General features: G+C 40.6%; 1 protein-coding gene across 1 annotated transcript in view; it reads right to left on the reverse strand.

Moving 5' to 3' along the window:
* Positions 1 to 13,122: 13,122 nt before the first annotated feature.
* The window catches only part of LOC126457622 (nucleolin-like), a 31,589-nt gene continuing 17,840 nt past the window's right edge, over positions 13,123 to 26,871 (reverse strand). The window contains exons 3-5 of the mRNA XM_050094082.1: positions 16,550 to 16,864; positions 16,275 to 16,382; positions 13,123 to 13,561 (exon numbers count right to left, since the gene is read on the reverse strand). Of these exons, the coding sequence (XP_049950039.1) occupies positions 13,150 to 13,561; positions 16,275 to 16,382; positions 16,550 to 16,864 (835 nt within the window). The 3' untranslated portion in view covers positions 13,123 to 13,149. The remainder of the gene's footprint in view (positions 13,562 to 16,274; positions 16,383 to 16,549; positions 16,865 to 26,871) is intronic.

The raw sequence follows: 26,871 nt of genomic DNA on the forward strand, positions 1-26,871 counted from the left end.
CCCAATGGTTCAAGCCTTCCAGACCAATATTGTACTGTAAAACACGATATGCAAGTGGATTTCACTGCTGTTGAAATCTATGTCACTGAAACATTTGTTCCACTTTCTTCAATGGAACACTTGTTCCAGCAATTCCTAATTGTGGACAGATGTTTTGCCACTCCAGGCCTTCTGAATATGCAACACTAAAGATTCACACGTTTCAAGAACATTTCCATTTCTTCATCTGAATTTATTATTGCAGTGAGCAGTTCACAGCAATAATGACCCTTAAATGCTACCCTTGCACAAAATGTTGCTTTCCATCTTCACTACCTGTTTTTGTTGGTCTCTTCTTTACAGTTTTATTCACTGATTTTATAATGTTGAAAATTCTGGTATCATTGACAGTGATGATGACTCCCGTGTCTCTACCAGTTTGCTGTGCCTCGAAAAGCTCTTCATAAGAAATGCCTTTGCCAGGGGGGACATTCAAGCATTCCTTGCCTCTTGTAGTTGGTGCTACTATACCATGGCTTGTACTTTTTGTCTTGTATTCTTTATATTTTATTTGAAACACTCATCCACCAAGTTACGTGTGTTGCCATCCTCCAAGTTAGATGAGAAATGAGACAGAACATTAGTGTCTAGTGGACATACACCAGTCTTCGTAAAACCATTTTTAAACTGCTACATCCAACCTCTTCCATCTTTTGCATAAGCTTGTTCAAAAGGGATGGGAAGGTCTCCTTTGGTGCAGTAGTCCATTTCAGTCCTCTTGTTGTATCTTTCCAGTGATCTAAAACCATTCTCTACTGACATTTCAATGGTCTAAAGAAAGCAATGTCAAGAGATTGTAGAAGGTGTGTAGGGTTGAGAGGTAGAGCAACGAAAGCAATATTATTCTCTCTGCACAATCTTAAGACCTCTAAGTTTAACTGTGAGATCAAGTTCTCAACAAAATTTTCCTAGCATGCTGTTTCTTTAAAATTGGTCACAGCAGATGTGAAAACCGATCTCGTCTGCAATCGAACCGTCTAGATTTTCTTGTTACACCTGGCAAGGGCAGGCCACTTTCTGTCCAGGTGCTCCTTAGTTTCTCCACTTTGTATAAAACATATGAGGTGCTATTGTCTTTCTGCATTACCACACATCATTAGCGATGTACATGTCTTTTTGACATGTTGCAAATTCTTTCAGGATATTTAGCATCATGTTTGGTCATGGTTTTTTGCCCCAAGATCACCTACCAAGTTCATTTCGTCATAATTCCACACACGACAGAGGAATGCTTACTAGCGCCCTTGACAATTGATCAAAATACTCAATGCCTGTCGCCTCATCAACATCTGTTCTAGCCCTTGTGATGTTTTGGGTAAACTCGCTACTTATTTTTTTGACTGTGCCGTGCCACATTCTTTTGTCTGGCAATTTCTTTTGGAAGAATAATCCTCTGTGGTCACATTGGTCAAAATATGCTTTCACTGGGGCCGCAAACTCAACAATGGGAGTGGGAAACAATAATCATACATTGTCACAGGATGTGCAGCCAACACATCCTCCTCTTCTTTACTAAATGCAGTATTTTCATCATCTGGTGCATTATGCTTCCTGTGCAATTTGTTCATGAAAGTATTTCACTGAATACCATATTTGTTAACTGCTGCACGAACTGAGATTTTCTCACAGATTTCTTGAAGAGCATTTTCGAACAAATCATCAGTGTAGGGACAACAACTTGAGAGTTTTTATACGCTCGTGGCATTTTCTGCAACAATACCATACATGGAAAATAAGTATTACTGACACGGTGATTTGTAAAAAAAAAAAAAAAAAAAAAAAAAAAAAAAAAAAAAAAAAAAAAAAAAAAAAAAAAAAAATGCGGGGGGGGGGGGGGGGGGGGGGCCTCTGGCATTATGACCTTCCAAGAGGGGGTGTTGCTGAATTGAGACTTTTAACTAACTCTTTCCTGCCCATTTTAAATGTGTGAATATATTTGTACTGGTAAAAAATTCAGTTATATCGTCCCACATCCCGAAGTCTGTGGTTATCATTCCCCCCCCTCAGAGGTATAGGTATAGGGTACCTGTGCATACCATCACAAAGCAAAGATGGCACACAGTCACCCCTGCATCTTTCAATTTTTAACAACACTACCTAATGTGCAAAAACAACGAAAAATCATTAATACTGTGGCATCAGACAAATGAATAATGTAGCAAACCATTTACTAATGTCAGTTTGCTGATATTCTTCCTCCTGTGAGAGGCAAACAAAATTTTCCAACAGGCGCAGGCATGCTCACACAGCAAAATACTCAAAGAGTGCTGTGAACAATTTGGTGGGGCCATCGAAACTAGGATGCAAATTATGAATAAACCTGCACCTAGCAATACTATCCAGCAAAATTTTAGGCACTTCAGCATTTCTGATGGGGACTTTCTGAATTGCTAAGACACACTTGTTCGAAAAAAACTGCAGAAGTCACCCGTCTGGCATACAGTCACCCTGGTTTATGGTAGGCTTTTGCCTGTAGATGAGCAACAACTTCATTCAGTTACAAAGCAAAGTAGTGTGCAGCAGGCTGTTAATAAAAATTGAACAGACAGGTTGGAAACTACATTGAGAAGAAATATTGGCCAAGAATGTACAATACTGTGCTCACTGTTTCTCTCGCGTAGACTGTATGGCCGGCAGAGATTTATTTAATCAAATTTTTATGTTGCTCATAATTTGCAACACCTCCCAAGCTTTTCACATTAATTAGGCCATATAAGCACAGTATTTTCTGAATGTATTTCTGACCAAAAAGTGATTCTGATAGCTGGAGTCCAAAGTTTTTGTTAATCATGCCGTTTGCACTCTTGTGGGGATATTTCAACAGCAACTTTCAACCCTTAACATGTTTCTTTACATCCAACCAAGAAGTGAAATACCAATTTTCATAAATTTAGCTTTAAATTTTTTTAATGTAATGAAGTATTTTCTTAAAAATTTTCGTCCTCTATTGCAGTCCCTTAGAGGTTGAATTTCCAGAAACACTGAAATATTTTTTTTTTTTTTGGACTGGTCACACTACAGTCTGCAGCTACTTCGGCGCCTCCGATGCCATCACCTGTACCAACACCATCACCGACGGCACCGCCACTTCGTGCCTTCAATCCCGATGTTGAACGCTGGCCAGAATACATCGCCCAGCTCGAGGCACACTTCACAGCTTACAGTGTACCAGGTACAGAGCGGCTTGCTTTTTTCATTGCCAATGCGGGTGTTGTGTTGTACCGTGTGCTCGTGAAATTGTTTCCCACCACCCTCCCGGAAACTAAAACTTACGATGAAGTGATTGAAGCTTTGAACTCCCACTTCAGTGACAGTGTAAATGTAGTTGCTGCACGTTAGAAATTTTTTTGCCTCCAGCGTGGCCCTACTCAGTCGAATAAATCTTGGTTAGCGGACCTTCAGGGACTAACTTCTGATTGTGACTTTAATTGCTCGTGTGGACTCTCATACGCAGATATAATGATTAGAGACGCTATAGTGCAGAATGTGTCGGATCACCGCATCCGCGAACACATCCTTAAATTTAAAAACCCGTCTTTGCTGGAAGTAGTGGACTTGCTAGACAGAAAAGATACATTAAACATGGCTACTTCCACGTTCGACGTGACTCCGGGTATGTGTACTGGTAGCGGGACACAACACGTGCCCTCCCAGCCAGCCGCGCGCCGCTCATAAACATGGTTCAAGCCAGGCACCCACTAAGAAACTGAAATCGTGTCCGAACTGCTTTCGTACCCGCCCACGGGACAGTTGCGGATCCCGTCAAGCACAGTGTTATTTTTGTAACAAGAAAGGACATGTGCAAGATGTGTGTAGTAAGAGAAACTCTGATTCACAATATGTCTCTTGTTCGCATGACTCGCGTGGGCGTCACCGCAACAGACACCGCCGTGACCGTGATTCACATCAGCCTATGGACATTAATGCCATTTATTCAAAGCCTTCTGCTTCACGTGCTTCGACAGCTTGTCGTGTGAATCAAGTTTTACCTGACGCTTCCTCTCACATTCAGCGGGATGCGAGGAAACTTTTTGTGACTTTGAACGTTTATGGATGTTCTGTTCACATGCAGCTGGACATTGGTGCGTCAGTTTCTTTACTGAACAAATCAACGTATGACTTGCTTGGTTCGCCCCCGCTTCGCCATTCGCATTCCACGCTGACTGCATTTACTGGACAGGAAATCTCAGTGCTCAGCGTGTGTAGTTTGCAAGCTACATATGGTGCCACGACCCGTACAATGTCTTTCCATGTGCTCCACTCTAGTGATGCTACAAATATTTTTAGCATGGACACATTTGAACTCTTTGCCCTCGCAATTCAGGACAATTTACTTTGCATCAACACTAGTGACCATGCAGACAGTGTTGTCGCACTATGCGATGATTTTGGTGAACTCTTTTCTGATGGACTGCGCCACAGACTTTCCAGCGCATGCCATATCTATTTTTCGTCGCACACACCCTGTACCGCACGCACTGTGCGATGCCGTAGCTGCTGAACTTACGCATTTGCAAGACTGTGGTGTCATTGAACCTGTTTCTGCTTCGCCATGGGCTTTGCCTATAGTGTGTGTGAAGAAACCCAATGGTCGTCTCTGTATTTGTGCTGACTTTAAAGTCTACAGTAAATCCCCAGACAGTGGAAGCTACATTTTCCTTACTGCGTCCTGAGGACATTTTTGATAAGCTTGGTGCGGGAAAATTCTTTTCCACGACCGACTTGCAGGACGCATACTTTCAGATCCCGCTTGACGAACAGCCACAGTGCTATTTTGTGATCAACACCCACCTTGGCTTTTTCAAGTTTCGCTGCCTTCCATTCGGTTGTGCTTCAGCTCCTGCTATTTTTCAGTCTTATTTGCAACAGTTGTGTGCCATTGTCCCTGGTTGTGCCAATCATCTGGATGATATAGTTGTATCAGGTTGCAACCCTGACGAACATTTACTGTACTTTTGCAGGCAGGACTAAAGCGTAACAGGGACAAGTGCAAATTTTTCAAACTGTGATTCAGTATTTCGGACATATGAGTAATGGACAGGGTATCCACCCCTCGCCGTCACATCTCAGTGCGATTAGAAACTTGCCAGCGTCCAGGAACTTGAAAGAACTTCCAACTGTGTTGGGCAAACTCACTCACTATATTCGGTTTACACCAAATGCAGTGCAGATTGCAGCGCCTTTGCATTGCCTTCGGCGTAAGAACATTCCTTTTGTTTGGTCTTCGGAATTTGACGCTGCTTTCCACAAGCTCAAATCTGCTTTGCTGAGTGATCGCTGTTTGATTCCTTTCGATCCCTCCAAACCAGTTGTTTTGGCTGTTGAATCTTCTCACGGCATTGGAGCGGTTCTCTCACACCGCATTAATTCTGTCGATCGCCTGATCGCTTTTGCATCTAAGTTGCTCAATTATGCCCAGCAAACTATTCTCAAATTGAGAAAGAAGCTTTGGCCATTGTATATGGCGTAAGTAAGTTTCATAATTTTTTGTAAGGTCAAAAGTTCTATTTGGTCACTGACCATAAGCCTTTGACGTCGTCGTTCCACCCGCCAAAGCCAGTTCCAGCCCATACTGCACAAAAGTTGCAACGTTGGCCTTTGTTTTTGTCCAACTACAATTATGAAATTTTGTTTCGGCCTACGGCCCAGCATGGCATTGCTCATGCTTTGTCTCGTCTGCCTATCGGGCCTGACGAAGTGTTCAATTCTTCCGGATTGTCACGCATCTTTATTGATTCGCAAGATAAGGACTTAGCTGGTGGTTTTCCGGTTGATTTCCAACGCATTGCTGCCGCAACAGCTGCCGATGCTTCTTTGTAGATTCTTTTGCAGTATATTCATACTTAATGGCCTCCATTTGCTACGCAGATTCGAGATCCACTTGTTCGACATTACTCTGCGCAATGTCACAACTTCTCCATACACCACAGTGTTATCTTGTTACGAATTGACAATGATCAGTCTCGTGTGGTTGTACCTCGTTCGTTGCAGTCAGAAATCTTCCGCTTGCTACACGCTGGTCATTGGGGTACCGTACGGACGAAACAATTAGCGTGTCGTCACTGCACTTGGGTCGGCATTGATGAACAAATTGAGAATTTGCTTGCTAACGGTCGATCTTGTGCAGAGCATCAATCTACTCCCTGCCAGCAGTTATTTCCGTGGCCACCTCCTACTGCGCCTTGGCAGCGCGTTCATATTAATTTTGCGGGTCCTTTCTGGGACACCCGCCAGTTGATTGTCATTGATGCATACAGCAACTTTCCTTTTGTTGTGCCTATGTCTTCTACAACATCTGTGAGTACTATTCAAGCTTTGACGTCTATTTTCTGCATTGAGGGCCGTCCTGAACTTACTGTCTTCGACAATGGTGCCCAATTTGTGTCCTCAGAGTTCGGAGCGTTCTGTGCTGCTAATGGCATTCGCCATCTGACCTCAGCCCCGTTCCACCCTCAGTCGAACGGTGAGGCTGAACGCTTTGTGAGTATGTTTAAGTCGCAGATGAGCAAGTTGCGCACCACATACTCTTGCGAGTGCACGCTCTAGACTTTCCTTGCTTCCTATCGCACTCAGCCACACGGCACCCATTCCCCATCAGAATTGCTGCATGGCCGCGCCCATCGGTCGCTCCTGCAGCTATTGCACTAACCGCTGCACATCGTTCTGGCTTGGCGCCGTATGATTTGGTGTTCTATTGCGTTTTCACTGGCAGGCAGCGCTGGGAGCAGGGGCGCATTCTTCGCCAGCTTGGCCACGCCTTATTTGTCATTTCTGGCCCCTCCGGCACTGTCAAGCCACACCAGAAACAGATTCGTTTGTGCCATCCTCGGTTTTTGGCCGCTGGTTGTTTTCCGGCAGAATTGGAGGCTTTGTGGCTTCCAATGCCACAGCCCACGACTCCACCGATGGCGCCTCCGCCGCGGGCGCGCCTCCACTCGTTGCCGCTGCCGGTCCGGTCACCTGCTCCGAATGGACGCCTCCCGCCACTGCCGCCACCGTGTCAGAACCGATGGACACTGAGGCTGCCGTTACGCCGCTGCCGCTACCCATGGTGGTCGTTGCTCCGTCTCCTCATCCGAGCATACCCAGTAGCGGTGCGCGGCCAGGGCATGTTTTCCATGGGGCATTTTCCTCGCACCCTCGCAAGAAATTTGGGGTCGCGGGTGGACAGCGCACCCCAGCAGTTCAGCTGTCCGCCACCTCAGCTGCGCCGCCCCTGGGTCCCTCCACCCACCGTTGAAAGCCATACTCAACGACGGCGCGTCATTTCAGGAGGGAGGGATGTGGTATCAATAGTAACGATGCCACATAGTTTCAAAGGTTGGCACTACCACGAGACACCGACGGCAGCGCCCTCTAGATGGTGCTGTGCAGCTCGACGAGCTCCGCAACTGCTTCATCCCATTTCATTAGGCGCAGCCAGCCAGGACACTTTGCTTCAGCTTGGCACCTCATCCCAAGTTATGTATTCTTATTGCTTGAGTAAAGGGAATTTAAATTCATACAGCAGTACCGACGTGTTTTACTTTTTCCTGATCCAAACTACGCGCCGCCTTCCAGGTGGGATACAAAACCCTTCCTGAATGATGCCTACAGTAAAGGATCCACACCTCCTTCAAATTTCAAGTTTTTAACCTTAGCCGTTTGGGCTGGGCAATGATGAGTCAGTCAGTCACTCAGGACATTCCTTCATATACAGAGATAACATTAGAAGTGACCTTTAAAAACAAAGTATAGCAGTCTCACACAGAAACATAGTTTTCATTGAGGTTCTGCAGTTTCTGGATCAATCCTGTACAAATAAAGCCATTATGTGTGTTGGCCAGGAACTGAGCATGTTGCTGCTGTTTTAGGTGAGACGTAGGTACGTTTATTCTGCCAGCTTGCTGCTCGCCATCATGGCCCAGCGATGATGAATCAAACCCACTGCATCTTGATGGTGGACTAAATCTGCACCATTACTGCATTTCCTGCTGCTAGCTACGATCCTCACCAGGAGACAATATCAAGTTAGATTGTATTTCGTGCTGCAATCATTGTCATATGTCCTCAAACTTGAGCCGTGATTGGTTGCTTCAGCATCATTCCTCACGTTTGACTACGCTTGTAGTATGCTAGGTAAGTGAACAGCTGCAGGGTAATTAGTCCTAGTGAGCAGTAAGCAGAGAGGCCGCAGCATAAATACAAGGCTCCCAGCTAGCAGTGAGGTTTAATGTGCCAGCAGTGAGCAGCAAGGTGCCAGCAGTGAGCAGCAAGGTGCCAGCATTGGTATTGTGCTAGTTGCTGCTACTGAGAGGTGGAGATACACAAGACAAGGCTTACAACTTAACAGGAGCATTGAGGGGAGATATCTTAGTAGTAAATATGAAGTGGGGGTCCCAATGTTACGAATGGTAAAATTTCTGTAGTTCCCAGTGTGGGAAGTGAGCTGATTTACTTTTTTTCTTTTTAAACCTAAATACTTATTCACACATACTGCTGCAAAAGTGATCTAGATAAATTAACTATTATACTCCAATTAAATTTGCTTTGTGACTGATGCTTCAGTGAAGTGAGTGGTAGGAGCCAGGCATCAGCCAATCACAGCTGTTTTGAAGACTCCATGTACTCGCTGCATTTCCTGCTCTGAGAGCACGAGCAGCACGGCCTTGCAGGTGATGCTGGCGTCAGGGTCTGGGAGGGGGGGTCATGCCACACGTGTGGGAGTGGCAAGGAAAAAGTGCAAAACATGCAGTAATTTTTGATTTGCAGCAGTAAAAAACAAATATTCTTATTCAAATAAGGCAAAAGTATATCCACTGCTAAAGTTGGTCTTTGGTAAAAATTTTAGTTTATGTACAAAAATATTGAAAAGAAAAATGTCAGGTTTATAATATCTATCATACAATCGTATAAACTAATTGGTTAAAAGCTTCGATTCTTTCGCAAGTCATAGCTTTCCTTTAGTGGTGATAAGTTATTCTGATGTTTTGAAATTAAAAGACCTACAGCAGTTAATTCAGAGAACTTGCAGTGAATAATGTAGTTGCTTTACATTCAGAGAACTATAGAGCTTATGTTACTACACACGAAAAGCAGCCATTATACCGAAATTCTTTTAACGGTGGAAGGACAGCCATATCTCACTGTACTGTGGTAAAAATATAATATGCTTACTGTTATGCAGAAAATAATGTTCTCATTGTAATGTGGTCATAAAGTTAATAGCTCACATTTCACTATAATACTTTTATCAATGTAATAATCTGTTTTGTTGTTATATTTCCACATCCATGTGCACAGAAAGCTGAAAATTTATATATATAATCTTTCCTAGGTTTTAGCTTCTGATCAACACATTAAAATGCAATGGGAATATGTCCCAGTTAAAGGCATACAGAAATGGAATCTGTGAATTGTTCTGCAACTCTTGATATCAAAGAGCCATCAAACACTAGAGAAGATCTTCAGTAATAGTTATGGACAAGGCCTCTTATCATTTGTTTATCCTTGATAAGGCATCTACATTAACTTTCAGAAAACAGACATTATCGACTGGCTACAGTGAAAAACAGTCCCATACCAGACGACCACACGAATTACTGCATCTCGTGGCTCAGACTAAACCACCGTTACCTCTTATGTTGTAGATGACCTGACATAGGGTTCTCAAGACTTCCTTCATGTCACTGCCATTTCAATTCCACTCAACTCATGCAGGCTTAAGTTAAGGGGTAAGGTGGTAAGGAACAACAAAAAACATATAAAAGATGCTATAAACAAAACACTGTCATCAGACAAACATAATATTGTGAAACACATAAAGGAAGGAATAATGAAAGCATGGGAACATGAATGTGTAATGGAAAAAATGTAGAATAACTTATTATTTCATTAAATTCTGACAATGATTCTAGTGGCTACACAGACGATAATGAAACTGATTCAGATGTAACTAGTGCACTTTTCCATTAGCGGTATAGCGCGTTACCAAAAGTTCAGCTGTTTTTACCCCTTACAATTTTTTCTGCTTATCTGGATAATTTGTTGCTTTGCGACTTGAAACTTGCTTCATTAAGCAAGCAGTGATACATTAACACAACAGAAGACTAAAATTAATGAATTTCTTGTCTGTTTACATGACCTAGGAGGTCCAAAGAAAGTTGATGTGTCCTAGCTCCACATAAAGAATTATTACAATATATAGACTTCCTAAGCAGAGAATATTTCAGGAACAAAATTAACTTTGAGGTTTTTTAAGAGAAAGAAATGTGCAGAAGACTTTCCTGAGGAACATAGGAAACAGCAACATAAAAGAATGACAATTATTAAGAAGAAACAACACTGGGCATAAAAAATCGTTAAGTGACTGGTGTACATGATCAACAGTTGGCCACATTCCCCATTCCCTCTTAAGGTTTAAATTCTGTGGTGGTGGTGGTGGTGGTGAGGAGCTATAGATTCAATGTATGTTCTCATCAACAGAACAGAATGTGTTCAAGGAGTATACATGGACAAGAAGAAAAAATTCCTGCATTTTTTCCAGTTTTCCCGGTTAAAAATACATTTTTGCCCTGGTGAAAATACACAATTTCCTGGGTTAAAATACTCTCTCTCTCTCTCTCTCTCTCTCTCTCTCTCTCTCTCTCTCTCTCTCTCTCTCTCCCCCTCTCTGTTAAGTGACAGTATACATTCCCCCAAGAACTGTAAAACTTATCAGTTCTCTGAATGGTAAAAGTTTTATACACCACTTCCTGGCACTTCAGGAAACGAAATCTAGCAAAAACTAACATCTTTTGGAGAAAGATCTCTATTCCACAGCAACACATATGCTGCATATTTTTATATTACAAAAGTACAAATACAAAGTAATTGGATAGATAAAAAATTTACTCACAAAGTGCCAGAAGTAGATCACACATACTTTATAGTGCCAGAAAATATAAATGTGAATTCCACCAAACACAGCACGTTAGTTTCCGAAGCACTGAAATCCAGATTGTGATGTGCTTTTGTCAGCCAATCATAGGTAATGTCATATTACCTCACCAGCAAACGAAAGCAGATATTCAGACCATAGGACACCTGATGCAGTCATCCAATAGACACATCACTCAGCTCCTTTACATGGGGCTCCAAAACCAGATTTTGTAAACAGATTTCCTAACACTGCTTCTGGGTGGTCATGTAAACACTTCAAAATCAAACCTGAAAATCCACTTCTAGTTTGCCAGCTTTCCCACTCTGCAACCGATTTTTGCTCCCATGTAAATACAACCGGCTCTGAAGTGTTTCTGGATTGTCAAGTTATATCTTGTTTTTAAAATATTCAACTAATATAGACGGGGTGAATTTCTGTGCAGCGAAAGAAAAGCAGAAATATTAAACTGGGCATGAAACTGTCAGGGCTAGCAAATCCACTTCAGACCTTAACATGTAAACATGGCATCAAAAAACGGTTTTCGAAATTCGGTTTTCATCTTTCACAAGATGGTCGCATGTAAACATAGTGACTGTTAAGAAGAGTGAACACACAAATAAGAAAAGTTCATGGTTTAAATTAATATACATATAGTACAGCTACAAAAAAAGCTAACCTTTCAAATATAATATTGGTCTTTTTTGTGTGTGTTGCCCTTTTAAGATATACCAAATACAAATGTGCCAATAAAATTTTAAACGATGACATAAATGTCTTGTCTTCTGGGACCGAAGAGGCTGGTCCTCAATGCATTAAGTTTTGAATGAGAGTCAAACGCTCTGTCATTAAAGAAACTCATTGCACATTCTCACACATAACAGAATTCATCTTCCATAAAAGGAAATTTACTTTGAAAGTAACGTTTCTCAAACCACCATTTGCAATATTTTCCCACAACCTGTCAGAAAAATAGGTGACACCATGCTCATCGAAAGCAGTTGTCATGAAGTATTGCATAGCCTTCGACCTGAAGCCTCTGACACATTTTGATGACAGCGAACATTTATGTGCGCATCGTGTTTTGTTTCTGTAAATGGTGCATTTTCTTTGCGGTTTTTACATTGGTGTTTTTCTCTCATTTATGTTTTATTGCTGCAGTATTAGTCTACAGTACTGGACTTCAGTAAAATTCTTTGTTATAGTATCAGTTCTTACCAGCCAAAATCACAAAAATTTAAATAAAAACTAAGGCAGTGCCCGAATTCTAAAAGATTCCCAGATTTTTCTCAGTTTTCTCCTGGATGAAAAAGTTTCCAGGTTTTTCCCGGATTTCCCAGTTGTCCCGTGGCATGTCCACCCTGGTGTTTTATTACCAATTCCCCGATTAGTTTCTAACGGATAGGGGTAATTTGTTGAAGAGTGTCAATATTTCTCAGTCCATTCAGTCCATCAAGACTTCTGCTCAATCTTTGGCTCATCGGATGAATGTTTCCTCGATTTGTGCTAGTATGGTTGTGGATTATTATTATTATTATTATTATTATTATTATTACAAACACACAGGAAATTGTTTCTAGATTGTAAAAATATTGAACTGGCAATATATTCAGTCATCTGAAACAAGGAAAATTTTTTTGTGAACGATATTCATAGGCAGCAGAACTCAACATAAAACATTGTTTTCTAATTATATTAATGTTCTTACTGTAACTATTTCATTCACAGACAATTTACCACTTCTCAGAGTTTGAAATGATAAAAGCTACTTGATTACACAAATTTTACTTTGTGCTAAACATTGTTGTCGCGGCTTTATGATTCAGGTACTTATTATAAGTAATATTGGAGTGTCCCTCAACACACTTTTGTTTAAAATGTTGAGAGTAGATTATAAAACTTTATTTGAAGCAAGCTATTGCAATATAAATCACATTCTGCACATCTCTAAATAAATATAGGGGGACATAAGCAGTCATGATTTTTAAGGAAAATATCCTGAACAATTTTTCGTTAATGCAGAACACTTGAACTCTATACATTGTCTTGATGACACAGGCCATTAACAGTAGTCGGTAATACTACCACTCACCTATCAGGTGGTATCACACTGACAATTACAGGTATACAATACGTGATAAAGCTGGGAAGTGGTCAGCCGTGGCCTTGGCAAGAGTTAGCATAAATAATGCACAGCAAATTATCTGTTTATTTTAATCATCATTCTCAGAGCTATTTACATCAAGATCACCAGTGGAATCACCACTCTCCAATGTATCATCACCGTCGTCGTCGTCGTCGTCGTCACTGTCATCATCATCATCATCATCATCATCATCATCATCATCATCAGTGTCCATAGATTCATCACCATTATTTTCATTTTCCTTCAATTCAGTGTCAGTTTCACTTTCTACTTTTGATTCTGTTTTAAGAGTTTCTCCCGCTATGTCCATTACAGAATTTTCATTCTTCAGTCCATACTTCTTCTTCATCCCACTTCCCCTTAGCTGTTGACTTTTAGCTAATTCAACAACCACCTCTTTTCCTTTGAACTTGTGTTTACTAGGATCTGCTACAACAGCAGCAGCTTGCTGTGCTGTAGTGAACTTGCATATAGCACGGCTGTAAAAATAGAATTAATTTGTTAACTTAAATGACATTTTCATGCACTCTCATTTTTCATTTTCTTAATAGTACTTAAAACACAGTACGCCTTGTTTATTCAGGCTTTTGTATAGGTTTATGTTTATGTTTATAGTATCTGAAACTTATTTATAATCAAAACAAATGTTGTCGAAAATTGCGAAAGCTTGTGCAGCAACCTTTCTTGAGTGAAGTGTTCACATGCTTCTAACGCAGAAACATTGCTTTCAACAGAGAAAAGAGCATTACAGAAACTAAGTATACTTGGCTAAACAGGCTGAGATCGCTGATGCAGTCAACAAAATAAATGTTTTACTGTGACACAACGACGTGTGAAAGCATAATTCTTTGAGTATACACTTCAGTTCCATTACAATATCTAGTGAATGTGAAAGGAGAGGCAATATTTCAGATCCTATTCATATTAATTTCAAAATCAATAACACAAAATAAATATCAGAGGCAAATGCTGGCCAAACCTCCACTGACTGCCTTGCTATCTTATGTACACAAAACAGGCTTTTCCTCTTGTAGGTGATGATAAATCTGTTTCATCCAACAGTGACGGGAGATTCTCACAGTAGAACTGTAAAGAGCTTCATTAAAACCCCTACACTACCTAGCATGTCCACTGTGTTCTGACATGTTTCAATATACTGCAATTTTTTTAAATTTTTTTCCTGCATCAAGTTTTAACATATAAGCTCACAAAAGCACTCAGAATTTTTCTTTTATCACAGTGATCTTAATAGCACTCAGTCAACATCGCCAAAAACATCATTGTGCGTAGAGTGAGCAAAAACTTATGCAGCAGCCAACATCCTAATTTAACACAGTTTGGAAAAGATTATCTGACAACTGATATTCAAATGACTTCAGTAAACAGGAAATTAGGAAGCAGCATGATACAAAACCTCTGATAATCAACATTTTGATAACGAAGAGCAATCTCGAAGTTGCCTTCATAGCAACACTGGCTACACTTACATAAACCTCCTTCCCCTTACCTGTTGGATTTCATGAACAGAAACACAAAGCCAACACCCATCATAGTAAAACAACGTTATACACCAACTGGAGAAGAGACTTAAGAAGACACTGAAAGAATGGATTATTAGATAAAAGGTATTATTCTGATAGTTAAGGGAGAAGAACATTTAATTACAACTGATGACTGGAATAAAATTGTAGAAAAAAGAAGATAAGGAAAGGTGTAACAAAATAGCGATTGGGGGAAAGGAATGAAAGAGGAACTCACCCGGTAAATTTTGGATAGAGTATGATTTTAATCATCGCTAAAACATGGTTTAACAATCATGAAAGAAAACAACCTGTGGACACTGGATGGTTTAATTTTGGTTGTATGAGGTTTTTTTTTTTTTTTTAGTAAGTGCCATTTTAAAATTAAAATAAAACAAGGACATTTTGCTTAGAAATGTTATTTTTATGTGAAAGATTGGAGTTTTAATCTACCTTTCTATTTAATTCCCAACAATATTAAGGCACTTATTGTATTACACAACCACATTTCAGTACCATTCTCGTCGAAATCTGCCAACTGAGCATAACTTTCGGTAACAAGGGTTTCTTGTCAGAGGTTATTCTGAAGAACGGTAACCCTACATTTACAGCATTTATAGGGCTAGAGGAAACTTTTGACAAATTTAGCTGGACTACACTCTTTGAATTTTAGAAGGCAGCAAGGCTAAAATACAGGGAGTGAAAGGTTTTTTATAACTTGTACAGAAACCACAATGCAACTGTACAAGTCAAGGGACATTACAGGGGAGCAGTAGTGGTGTGAGACAGGGTTGCAGCATACCCCCAATGTCATCAAGCAATACAATGAGCAAGAAAGGAAATATAGGAGAAATTTAGAAAGGGAATTAAAATTTAGGGAGATAGAATAAAAACTTTGAGGTCTGCCAGTAATTCTGTAAGAGATAGCAAATGACTTGGAAGAGCAGTTGTATCAAATGGAAAGTGTCTTGAAAGGAGGATATACAATGAACATCAACAAAAGCAAAACATGGATGATGGAACATAGACAAATTAACCCAGGATATGCAGAAGTAGTTAGAATAAGAAATGAGACACTGGTAGTAATGGATCAGTTTAGTTCTTTGGGCCGCAAAATAAATGAAGATGGCAAGAGTAGGGAGGACATAAAATTCAGACTGGTAATAGTAAGAGAAGTATTTTAGAAAGACAGGAATTTGTAAACATGTAATATAAATTTAAGCATCAGAAAGTCTTTTCAGAAGGTATTTATCTGGAGTGTGGCCTCATACGAAAGTCAACTGGGGATGATAAGTACTTAAGATGAGAAGGGAACAGAAGCTCTTGAAATGTGGTGCTATAAAAGAATGGTGATGATTAGATGGGTAGATCAAACAAATAATGAGGTGATACTAAATAAAATCACAAAGGAAAGAAATCTATGGCATGACTTCACTAAAACAAGGGTTTAGTTGATAGGATACATCTTGAGGTATCAAAGTATTACAGTCAATTTGGTCATGGAGAGAAATGGGAGTGGGTAAAAATGTAGAGAGAGGCTTAGGCATGGATCAGTGAACAGGCTCAAATGGATGTAGTTATTCAGCAATGACGAGACATGTGCAGCATAGACTATCACTGAGAGTTACAGCAAACCGATCTTTGGACTGAAAACTGCAACATTGTATCTTACCTGGATTTTGATGCTTTGCTTCTGTACACCTTAGCCCAAATGCATCCAGGAAAAGTAGCTACAAGGTCCTTGTCTTCTGTTTTAAACGGCAACTTCTTTATCCATAGTCTGTTACACGAAAAACAAGAAGAGTAATAAGTCATGCTAATATGACAATACTAAAACACAGTAATTTAAAAATGAGATTGTAGATATTCAATTTTCTCTGACCACTGTATTTGAAACAATATACAAGCATGAAACCATATTCTAAGTAAAATTATACAAGTCATCACCTTCGGTCATTGCCACCACCAGCTGCAGGTTTCCCACTTCTTCTCCTCACATGTTTGCCAGCTGTAATGCGTGAGCTTTCAACTTCTTCTGTTTGAGGCACAATGCTATTATCATCAACGGATAGTTTATTTCCAATTTTGTTCTCTTTTAAGGTCTTACTTTTTTCCTGAATAGGAGGTTTTTGTTCATTTTTTATATATTTAAGTTTTCTTGGCAGCTCCACGCTGAGATGTCCATTTTTATATTCTTTTTTGTTCAACTGTTTCAGAACTTCTGGAACAACAGATTGGCTCTCCAATACTATATGACAAAACCTATGGGAAAATATTTCTTACAATCAACTGACTGAAGAAATAAAAATAATCTTACAGAATCTTATCATTCTTTACAATTAATTGCTAACATCAGTAACTAATTAAACAGAAATAGTGCAAAAATATGGAATATGCATATGAATCTTGTGCAGTTTACAGTTACACACTGCAAAATACAACACACAGTAAGTGAATTTCATATTCTGATTCAAGGAGGTGAAACGAATAATCAGAATAGATCTACAACAATTAAGTAAAGTGTATGGTATTATTTCGGAATGATGTTTCGGTTCGTGGTCTTTGACCACCGAAAGACAACTTCCCCTACAATGAGCAGCATTTACTGTAAAAAATATCAAACACATACTGAAATATACAGTTTCCTCCAGGTTGTAAGGTTCATCCAACAGTAATTTATTCTTCTTTCAACTGCTTTAAAACACTCATGATCATACAATTAGTCTACCCTTGGTAATGAAGTCAAGCCCTAAACATACACAGTTTTTCTATGATTTGAAAGAGCAGGTGGTCACATCAGAAACATTTCCCCCATCATCGCCGACGCAATATGACAAAGAGGAAACAAAGGTAACATAAGAGATACACTACTTTCAGTTGGCTTTTCAGAGAGCTCTACCCAGTAATTGGTCCATGACAATGGATTGACAGTATCACCAGTAAGTGGTCACTGTCACTATGCTCATCATGCACTGACCACTGTGGCAATGCCACAGACTGGGAGAGAGATCATATCATCAATAGCCAAAAACTTGCCATGGGCAGCACAAAAGTAAGTAAGAGTACCCTCATTAAGACATAAATCATGGTCAGAAAAAGGACAATCAGAAGGCCCCTGCCAGAAGACATGTTACTTCCCCACAGATGGTGGTGCACACTGAAGCTCCTAAATACTCAAAAAAGGGAGAACGGGTGAGGGAATAATGTTGTCAGATTAAGGTTCATCATAAATAAGTGCCCTGCCTTAGGGTAAAAAGATGTTACAAGTGTTGGGGTCCTTCCCACTTGCACTGCTACTACTTCTAATGTGGTACAGTGGGAAATCCACTCACAACATCTGTGCAAACTAGAGCACAGACGCCTATAGATGCTCTTTTGGAACCAGTAGGTTTCCAACAGAATGCACAGTATAACTGATGACTTGGAAAACGGTAATCAGTGAAATCCATTTCTTGGAGAGCAACACTGATTACAGAACAAGAGAGCATTAGTTGTTCTTGTTCCAGCAGGTGACAGTAATTAGGGTGTTCTGGTTAGGCACAATGGGGCCAAGAAGGCATTTCACTGTCACTGCACTGTCACTGTCATCAGTGGGGATGGAACAAGAACAAGAACAACAACAACAACACACAGGTTCAGATCCCAATGCCACAAGGAGATCTGGCAGCTCCAAGGTCACTGGGGTAGCCTCCTCTCAAGATTTCTTCTTTTTTACTTCCACAACTTTTGACAGCCAGGACTCATGCAAGAGCTGCAAGTTCCTATTCAGTACAGGAACTGAAGAGAAGCAGGCGAGGCCAGTGGCCCACAGTCCAGGGGTCTTTCAGCCGTTGGCTTGTGCCTCCTTGCTGGTCCGTACATGTCTGCAGAGAGAGTTTGTGAAAGAGCACTCTGTCACTGGTAGATACCGAAGGAGATGGTGCTTTTTCGCCTGGGTATGGGGAGTTGAGATCCCCAAAGATGGTGCTGTAGGAACTGTAACATAGTGTGCCTATTTCTCTTCATGGTCTTATTTACTTGTGTGACTGCCAGTGGTTGGTGTAGTAGTAGTAGATGGCTGCCAAGAATGGGAAGAAAGCCAATGTGCACTCTGTATGCATACCAGGTGGAGTCATTCCAGATGTGGAACGGGTGCTTCCAGATGCCATGACAAGCACAGGGTGCAGCCAACTGCAGGTGGTGGCCCATGTCAGTACCAATAATGTGTGTCACTTTGGTTTGGGAGAGATTCTCTCTGGTTTCAAGCGGCTAACAAAACTGGTAAAGGCTTCCAAGCTTGCTTGTGAGATGAAAGCAGAGCCCACCATTCGCAGCATAGTTGACAGGACTGATTGCCAACCTCTGCTACAGAGCCAAGTCGAGGGTCTGAATCAGAAACTTAGATAGTTCTGTGATCATGTAGGCTCCAGATTCCTCGACTTGTGCCATAAGGTGGTTGGGTTTCAGGTTCCACTGAATAGGTCAGGAGTCCACTACACGCAGGAGGCAGCTACATGGGTAGCAGGGGCTGTGTGATGTGGACTGGGAAGTATTTTAGGTTAGAGGGTCTCGGAAAAACACAAAAGGGCTTCAGTATCAAAGGGTACAGGCCAAACACTGGAAGAACATAGATACAGGAACCATCAGTATAACAGTTGTAAATTGTCATAGCTGTGTTGGGAAAACACCAGAGCTCCAAGCACTAATAGAAAGCAGTGATGCTCAAATCGTTATAGGCACTGAAAGTTGGCTAAAGCCGGAGTTAAGTTCAGCCAAAAGTTCAGCCAAACTGCTCCAAGATGATAACCAATTCCACAAGCAACTTAGATACATGCTAAACAACTAATATACCAACACGGATAACTACACCATACCCATAAGTAGCATCCTCAGCCATAACAAAACTAAAACATTGAAAGCTACAGGATCAGATAATACTGATGCCCAAGTTCTCAAACAAATAAAAGTACAAACTGTTCCATTCACAATCAGATTACAGAATGATTCCTTAACACCAGGTAGGGGGGCCTGCCGGCCGGAAATTAGCAGACCAATCTGTTTGGTTAAAAATACTTACAAAGGTACAGAAAAGGCTGCTTGGCGACAGGTTACACTCACATTGGGCGCTTCAAAGACTTAATCATTGCAAGTTTGGCATAAAGAGAACGAAATGTACTGAAGAAGCATTTAACAAGGTGTCAAAAAAACAGACATACATAACAAAAATATGCATTTGCAGCATTAACTGACATTGCAGGAGCATTTGATAATTTATGTTGGCCCACGTTATTTGCCCGGATTCTTGAACTACAGGAACCTCGGTACCCATACCAAGTTTTATTAGTTATTATAGAGGCAGAGTTGTAGAATGGATAGCTGGCACACGCAATGTAATAAAAACAACTAACAGGTGCCCACAGTGATCAACATGAGGGCCAGTAGGGATTTAGCAATCAAACATTTCTTGTGCCAACTGGAAGAAGGTGACAAAGTCAACGGAATGATGGCCTATGTGACTACATCCTAACTGTGGTGTCAGGAACTCAGCTGAGCTGGAGGAAATGGCAAATAGAGTCCTCTCTCAAGTATAGCAAAGGGGAGTGGACAACAAAGTAACATAGCCCCAAATTAAACTACACATATGCGCCTTAAAGGTCAACTTTCATTGTGCAGAAATCCTATAACTAAATTAGAAAACATCTCTATCAACAGACAAACAGTCACATGACACTTTGTAATCCAACTGGATGAATAGTGCAACTTCGCAAAGCACATTCAGACAATTTCACATGATGCAAGCAACATTATGCACAAAATTGCCCATGTCTCACAGCTAACTAAAAGCTATCGCTGCATGTGCTGACGACCTATCACAATGCCATTTTCATGTTCATCATAAGCTTCACAGCAAGATGTGCACAGAGAAACTCACAGGTGCCTTTGGCACTATACCAACCAATAATGTACTGGTGAATCTCAAAATTTACCCAGTAGAAATTACATTAAGATGTCATGCTTCCTCAAATTGGTTATGTAAACAGGGTTTGACGAAAGTCAAACAAATCTTAGGCCAAAGGATAACAACTAAAGCCGAACTCATGAAGAGGAAAGTAGATACATGGCAGAACAAATGGGACAATAGTGAAATGGGTCAAAGATTCACCAACTTTTCCTGTGTATTCGCCAACACCCAACACTTGGTTATGTAAGTCCCAGTCAAGACACTGCACACTACCAAACAGTACACAGCCAATATCCAGTTTACCTGTACAGCTTCAAAAGGAAAGACAATATCAGTGCACACTCCGCTGCAGAGTGAAAATCTCATTCTGGAAATGACATCTGTTGGTGCAGTCATATGGGAACACTCAGCCACACACTATTCCTCATGCACTTCTGTCATGGAATTATGGAACTCACAAAGACTAAAACAACTACAAGAACTTTTAAGATATCATGAATCATTGACAATAATGACAATTTTATGAACATTTCTGTTCCAAATTATGTTGAAAGATATGTTTTTCATGGTCAAACAAAACTGTTGACAACACAATCAGATCATAAAATCTATAAGAGTTGGATGTTCAAAGCATATGGCTGGAGAATTTTGTAACTGTCATTACCTAGACACTGCATTTGTGAAAAAGCAAACAAAAGTTTGTTTATAGTTTTATCAAATCTGTAAGTTATTAGCTCTTGTCTCTTGCATCTGTCCATTGTATCTCCTGCTGACATTGTGTGCTGTTGTTATTGAACTTGAAATAAACACGCGGTTACGGTTTGAAAGTGAACATAATGCTTTTATTAACACACACAGAATGAATGTAACACAAGGGTATGCAAAACACAACCATGTTAATAGGAACGTCTATAAAAGCGTCCGTAACAACTGCAGCAAAGATAAATAGGTAGCAGAGGCATTGATTCTAAATTCCAACACCCCCACTAGATGCAATGTATCTCAGTACTTCATTCTCGGAATCCAAATTCTAGTGTTAGATGCTGATGTCTGGTCCTAGGTAGTGGCTTTGTCATCATATCTGCAAGCATTCCATTTGTGGAAATTTGCTCCACTGTGATTTCTCCTGTATCTATCTTTTCACTGATGAAATGATGCCTGGTGTCAATGTATTTAGTACGACCTTTGTATCCACTTGTCTTTGGCAGATCAATTGTACCTTTGTTGTCACAAAACAATCTTATCGGGCCCTCTTTTGGGAAAGGGGATATCTCTCTTTGCAGACATTGTAGCAAAAGTGCTTCCTTACACACAGAAGTTAAAGCCATATATTCTGCTTCTGTTGTGAAGAGAGCTACTGTTGGTTGATTTTTACTATTCCATGAAATTGCTGCACTTTGTGACATTAACAAAAAAATCCAGTTGTTGGTTTTCTATCTATGTCCCCAGCCCAGTCAGCATCAATGTAACCTGTGATGTCATGATCTTCTTTGGAAAATTGTAGCTTGAACTCTGTAGTTCCCTTTATATACCTTAGGATTCGCTTTACAGCTTGCCAATGGATATTCCAGGGTTATTATTAAATCGACTCACAACTCCAATTGTATACACTAGATCTGGTCTAGTGCCTAGTTGTGCATACATTAAGCTACCTATGGCTTCTTTATGTCAGACTTTCTTCATGGCATCTCTTTCTCTGTTTTTGGGCTCATTTCATGAGTTAATACTTGGTTATTGTCATGCGGCGTGGATACTTTCGTAAAATCTGATTTATATAATGAGTCTGATCCAACCATAAAAGCCCAAGTTTACAATCTCTTGTCACTCGGATCCCTAGACAATTGGATACTTCTCCAAGGTCCTTTAGTTTAAGTTGTTCCTTTAGTTGTTCTTTAAATGCAATTTTCTGTTGCATATTGTTACAAAATATCAGCATGTCATCTACGTAAACAGCTACAATTAATACATCACTTCCTTGGTTTCTGTGATAAACACATGGATCAGTGGTGGACCTGCCGAAATTTAAACTTAGTAGAACTCTGTCCAGTTTGATATTCCAACAGTGACTTCCCTGTTTAAGTCCATACACTGCTTTCTTGAGTCTTTTAATACCTTCATATTTGACTGTATTTGTCACGTAGTCAACTGTGGGAGTTTTAACATAAATTTCTTCTTTCAAATCACCCTGCAAAAAAAGCTGTCAGCTCACCACAATGATCAATGTCCAAGTCGTATTTAGCAGCTAGACTAAACAAACATCTGAGTGAATTGTGTCGTATCACTGGTGGGTATGTTTCTTCATAGTCTAAACCTTTAACTTGTGAACATCCCTTAACTGCAAGTCGAGCTTTATGGCAAATTATCTGTCCTTGTAAGTCTCTTTTTACCTTAAAGACGCAAATAGCATCAATCGCTTTTTTGCCTTGAGGTAGGATAGCTGATTCCCAAGTTTTATTTTCCGCATGTGACTTCAATTCTTCTTCTATTGTTTGAAACCATTTCTCTGAATCCTTGGATTGCAAAGCTTCTTCCAAAGTTGATGGCTCTGATTCTTGCGAATCTTCTTTAGTACAATAGGTCACATTATCATCCATCTTCTTCGGTATGGGTATTCTGGGAGATCTTCAGAGCACTTGTTGAGGCAGTTCCGATTCTTCTTCTATTTCCACTGAGCCTGTTTCTTCTGAAATGCTGTTAACTGATCTGTTGTCCCCCAAGTCATCTTGAATCATACTGTTCTCCTCCTTATTTGTAAATGGAATAGATATTTGATTTGGTTCCAGCAAATGATCACACATTCCTGGCTTGTTATGATTCTCTTGAATTATTTCTTCTTTTAATATCACATCTCTGGATTTAATGATTCTTTGTTGAACCGGATTCAACAACCGGTACGCCTTGCTGTTTTCACAGTATCTGACGAGTATGCACTGAACACATTTCTTGTCCCATTTGCACCTAAAGGTTTTTGGTATGTGGAGAAATGCCTTACTGCCGAATAATCTTAGATGTCGGTGGTCAGGTTTCTTTCCTGAGAAAGATTCTCTGGCATTATGTTGTTCAAAGCTTTTGTCAGTGATCTGTTAATGCGATAAACTGCGGTAAAGACTGCTTCTCCCCAAAAATTCGCTTCAAATAACATACATCTTGCCTTTTCCACAATTGTTCTATTGTACCTTTCTGCAACACCATTTTGTTCTGGAGTGTAGGGAACAGTGGGTTCACGTTTAACTCCTTCTTTTCTTAAATTTTGTCAGCCTTTCATTTACATATTGTTTTCCATTATCAGTTCGCAAGATCTACAGCCTTTCGTCTATCTGACTCTCTATGAACTTTTTAAAATTGCATATAATGTCAGGTACTTGGTATTTATTTCTGACAGTAAACAAAATACTCTTTCTAGAGAAATCATCAATCAGAGTTAGAAAATATTTAGTTCCACCAATTGATGTGGTTTGCATTGGACCACACAAATCTGAATACACTAACTCCAAAATTCTTTTAGCTCTAGAAGTGGAGTGAGGAAAGAAAAATCTAGTTTGCTTACCTTCTAGGCACGTAACGCACGGAGTGTCGACAGCTCCTTTATATTTTATGCCATTAGCCAAACCATTTCGTAATTCTTCCATTGCATCTGAGTATAGGTGGCCTGATCTTCTGTGCCATAGATTTGCATCAATAGACAAAGATGCATATTTTGTTTCTGCACTGCGATCACTTCGTTGGTCCAGCCTATACATTCCTTTCATTAATGATGCTGTAGCTATCTCGAACGCGACAGCCTCTATTGTCAAAAATGACTGAGTGACCCTGTTGCACTATTTTGCTTACAGAAAGTAAATTTGTACTCAGCTGACGAACATAATGTACATCCGTCCCCTTAGTATTTATTTTCTCTCAGCCTGCCACAGCTTTAATATACATCCAACCTGTCCCTTTAATGGGTAAATTTTCATTGTTGGCCACGACCACTTGTGAACTGGGAACTGACGCTACAAAATTTGAATCACATGGATGGTTTGACATGTGAGTTGACACGCCAGAATCCACAAACCAGTCCTTGTGTATAGCTTTAGTTGACGGTGGCATAATGAAAAATGTCTTCTAACTGGTTTCTTTAATTACTGATTTTTCGCTTGCCTTGTTTTTACTATGACTTTGTTTCACTATGTGTCCATATTTGTTGCAGTTGTAACATTCGGACCTCTGGGATTGTGGTGTGAGCTGATTCGCTTGTCTTTTTTATTCGCCTGGAGAGCCACATCATTAACATATGAGTTGCCACACATTTCATCCTTTACTTCCTGTAGTAATTTGTTTTTAATGGAATCGCCCATTATCGGCATGCTGGAGTTCTCTAAACCCATCATCATCATTGGTTTGCACTCATTAGGCAGCCCAGCTAACATACATTCTACCCAATCATCTTTCACTTCAAAGTTAACATCATTCAATTTATTTGACGTTGAAATTATTCTTGACACACATTCTTCCAAAGACAAACAGTTCTCTAAACGTGTTGTTAAAAGCTTTCTGAACATGCCTATTCTTCAATAAAGTCCTGAATCCTCTTAAGTTTGTTTTAATTTATCCCACGCTTCTTTTGCAGATGACGTGCTCTGCAGATGCACATAAATAGCAGGATTAACCGATAAGATTATTTTGACCCTTGCGGTGCATATCTTAACTTCATCTTTGATCTTGACCGTTATACACTGCCACAATAGTTCGTGCTGTAAATAAGTTTTCATTGCAAATTGCCATGTATTGTAATTTCCTCTTCCTTTCAGTTTTTCAATTAACGACAATGAATTAGCACTGACTGAACTCATCATATCAGCGTTCTGTATCTGCGTCTTGATGTGACGAAAAAAACTTGGTTTTTATTCACTTCAAATAAACTGCTGGATGCCTGTGCCTGGGCCCATAACCTGTTGTTATTGAGCTTGAAAGAAACACACAGTTATGGTTTGAAAGTGAACACACAAATGCTTTTATTAACACGCACGGAACGAATGTAACACAAGGGTTAATAGGAACATCTATAAAAGCGTCCGTAGCAACTGCGGCAAACATAAATATGAAGCAAAGGCATCAATTCTAATTTCCAACATGTGGCATACCAGGTCAGTGTGCAGAAATTCATCTTAGAATTTTACGCCTCACTGGAACTTGTTTCATAACAACTGTTATTGTATCTGTTATTAAAAGACTTTGATAACAATAAATGATCTTCCTTTAACATAAGCAATCACTGTGCATGGAGCATGACAATACAATTAAGTCAGTGAAGTTTAACTAGCAAAGAAAACAAAGCCTGAACATTCAAAGTTCTACAACGAAACATTTATACTTATTACGAAAATACTTTTCTTTCTGTCAGAATATGGTATTTTACAGACTGTAAGATGCTATGGACTATATGACGTACCTTAATTTTTAAGGAATTCTTTTTACAAAATGACAGTGTCAGCCAGTTTGCCATGGCATACGGAGCTCCATCGCAGTCTTTAACACTGGTAGCATGCCGCGACAGCATGGACGTGAACCGTATGTGCAGTTGACAGACTTTGAGCGAGGGCGTATAGTGGGCATGCGGGAGGCCGGGTGGACGTACCGCCGAATTGCTCAACACGTGGGGCGTGAGGTCTCCACAGTACATCGATGTTGTCGCCAGTGGTCGGCGGAAGGTGCACGTGCCCGTCGACCTGGGACCGGACCGCAGCGACGCACGGATGCACGCCAAGACCGTAGGATCCCACGCAGTGCCGTAGGGGACCGCACCGCCACTTCCCAGCAAATTAGGGACACTGTTGCTCCTGGGGTATCGGCGAGGACCATTCGCAACCGTCTCCATGAAGCTGGGCTACGGTCCCGCACACCGTTAGGCCGTCTTCCGCTCACGCCCCAACATCGTGCAGCCCGCCTCCAGTGGTGTCGCGACAGGCATGAATGGAGGGACGAATGGAGACGTGTCGTCTTCAGCGATGAGAGTCGCTTCTGCCTTGGTGCCAATGATGGTCGTATGCGTGTTTGGCGCCGTGCAGGTGAGCGCCACAATCAGGACTGCATACGACCGAGGCACACAGGGCCAACACCCGGCATCATGGTGTGGGGAGCGATCTCCTACACTGGCCGTACACCACTGGTGATCGTCGAGGGGACACTGAATAGTGCACGGTACATCCAAACCGTCATCGAACCCATCGTTCTACCATTCCTAGACCGGCAAGGGAACTTGCTGTTCCAACAGGACAATGCACGTCCGCATGTATCCCGTGCCATCTAATGTGCTCTAGAAGGTGTAAGTCAACTACCCTGGCCAGCA

This window comes from Schistocerca serialis, chromosome 2 (genome assembly GCF_023864345.2).
Source record: "Schistocerca serialis cubense isolate TAMUIC-IGC-003099 chromosome 2, iqSchSeri2.2, whole genome shotgun sequence".
Taxonomy (NCBI): Eukaryota; Metazoa; Arthropoda; class Insecta; order Orthoptera; family Acrididae; genus Schistocerca; species Schistocerca serialis.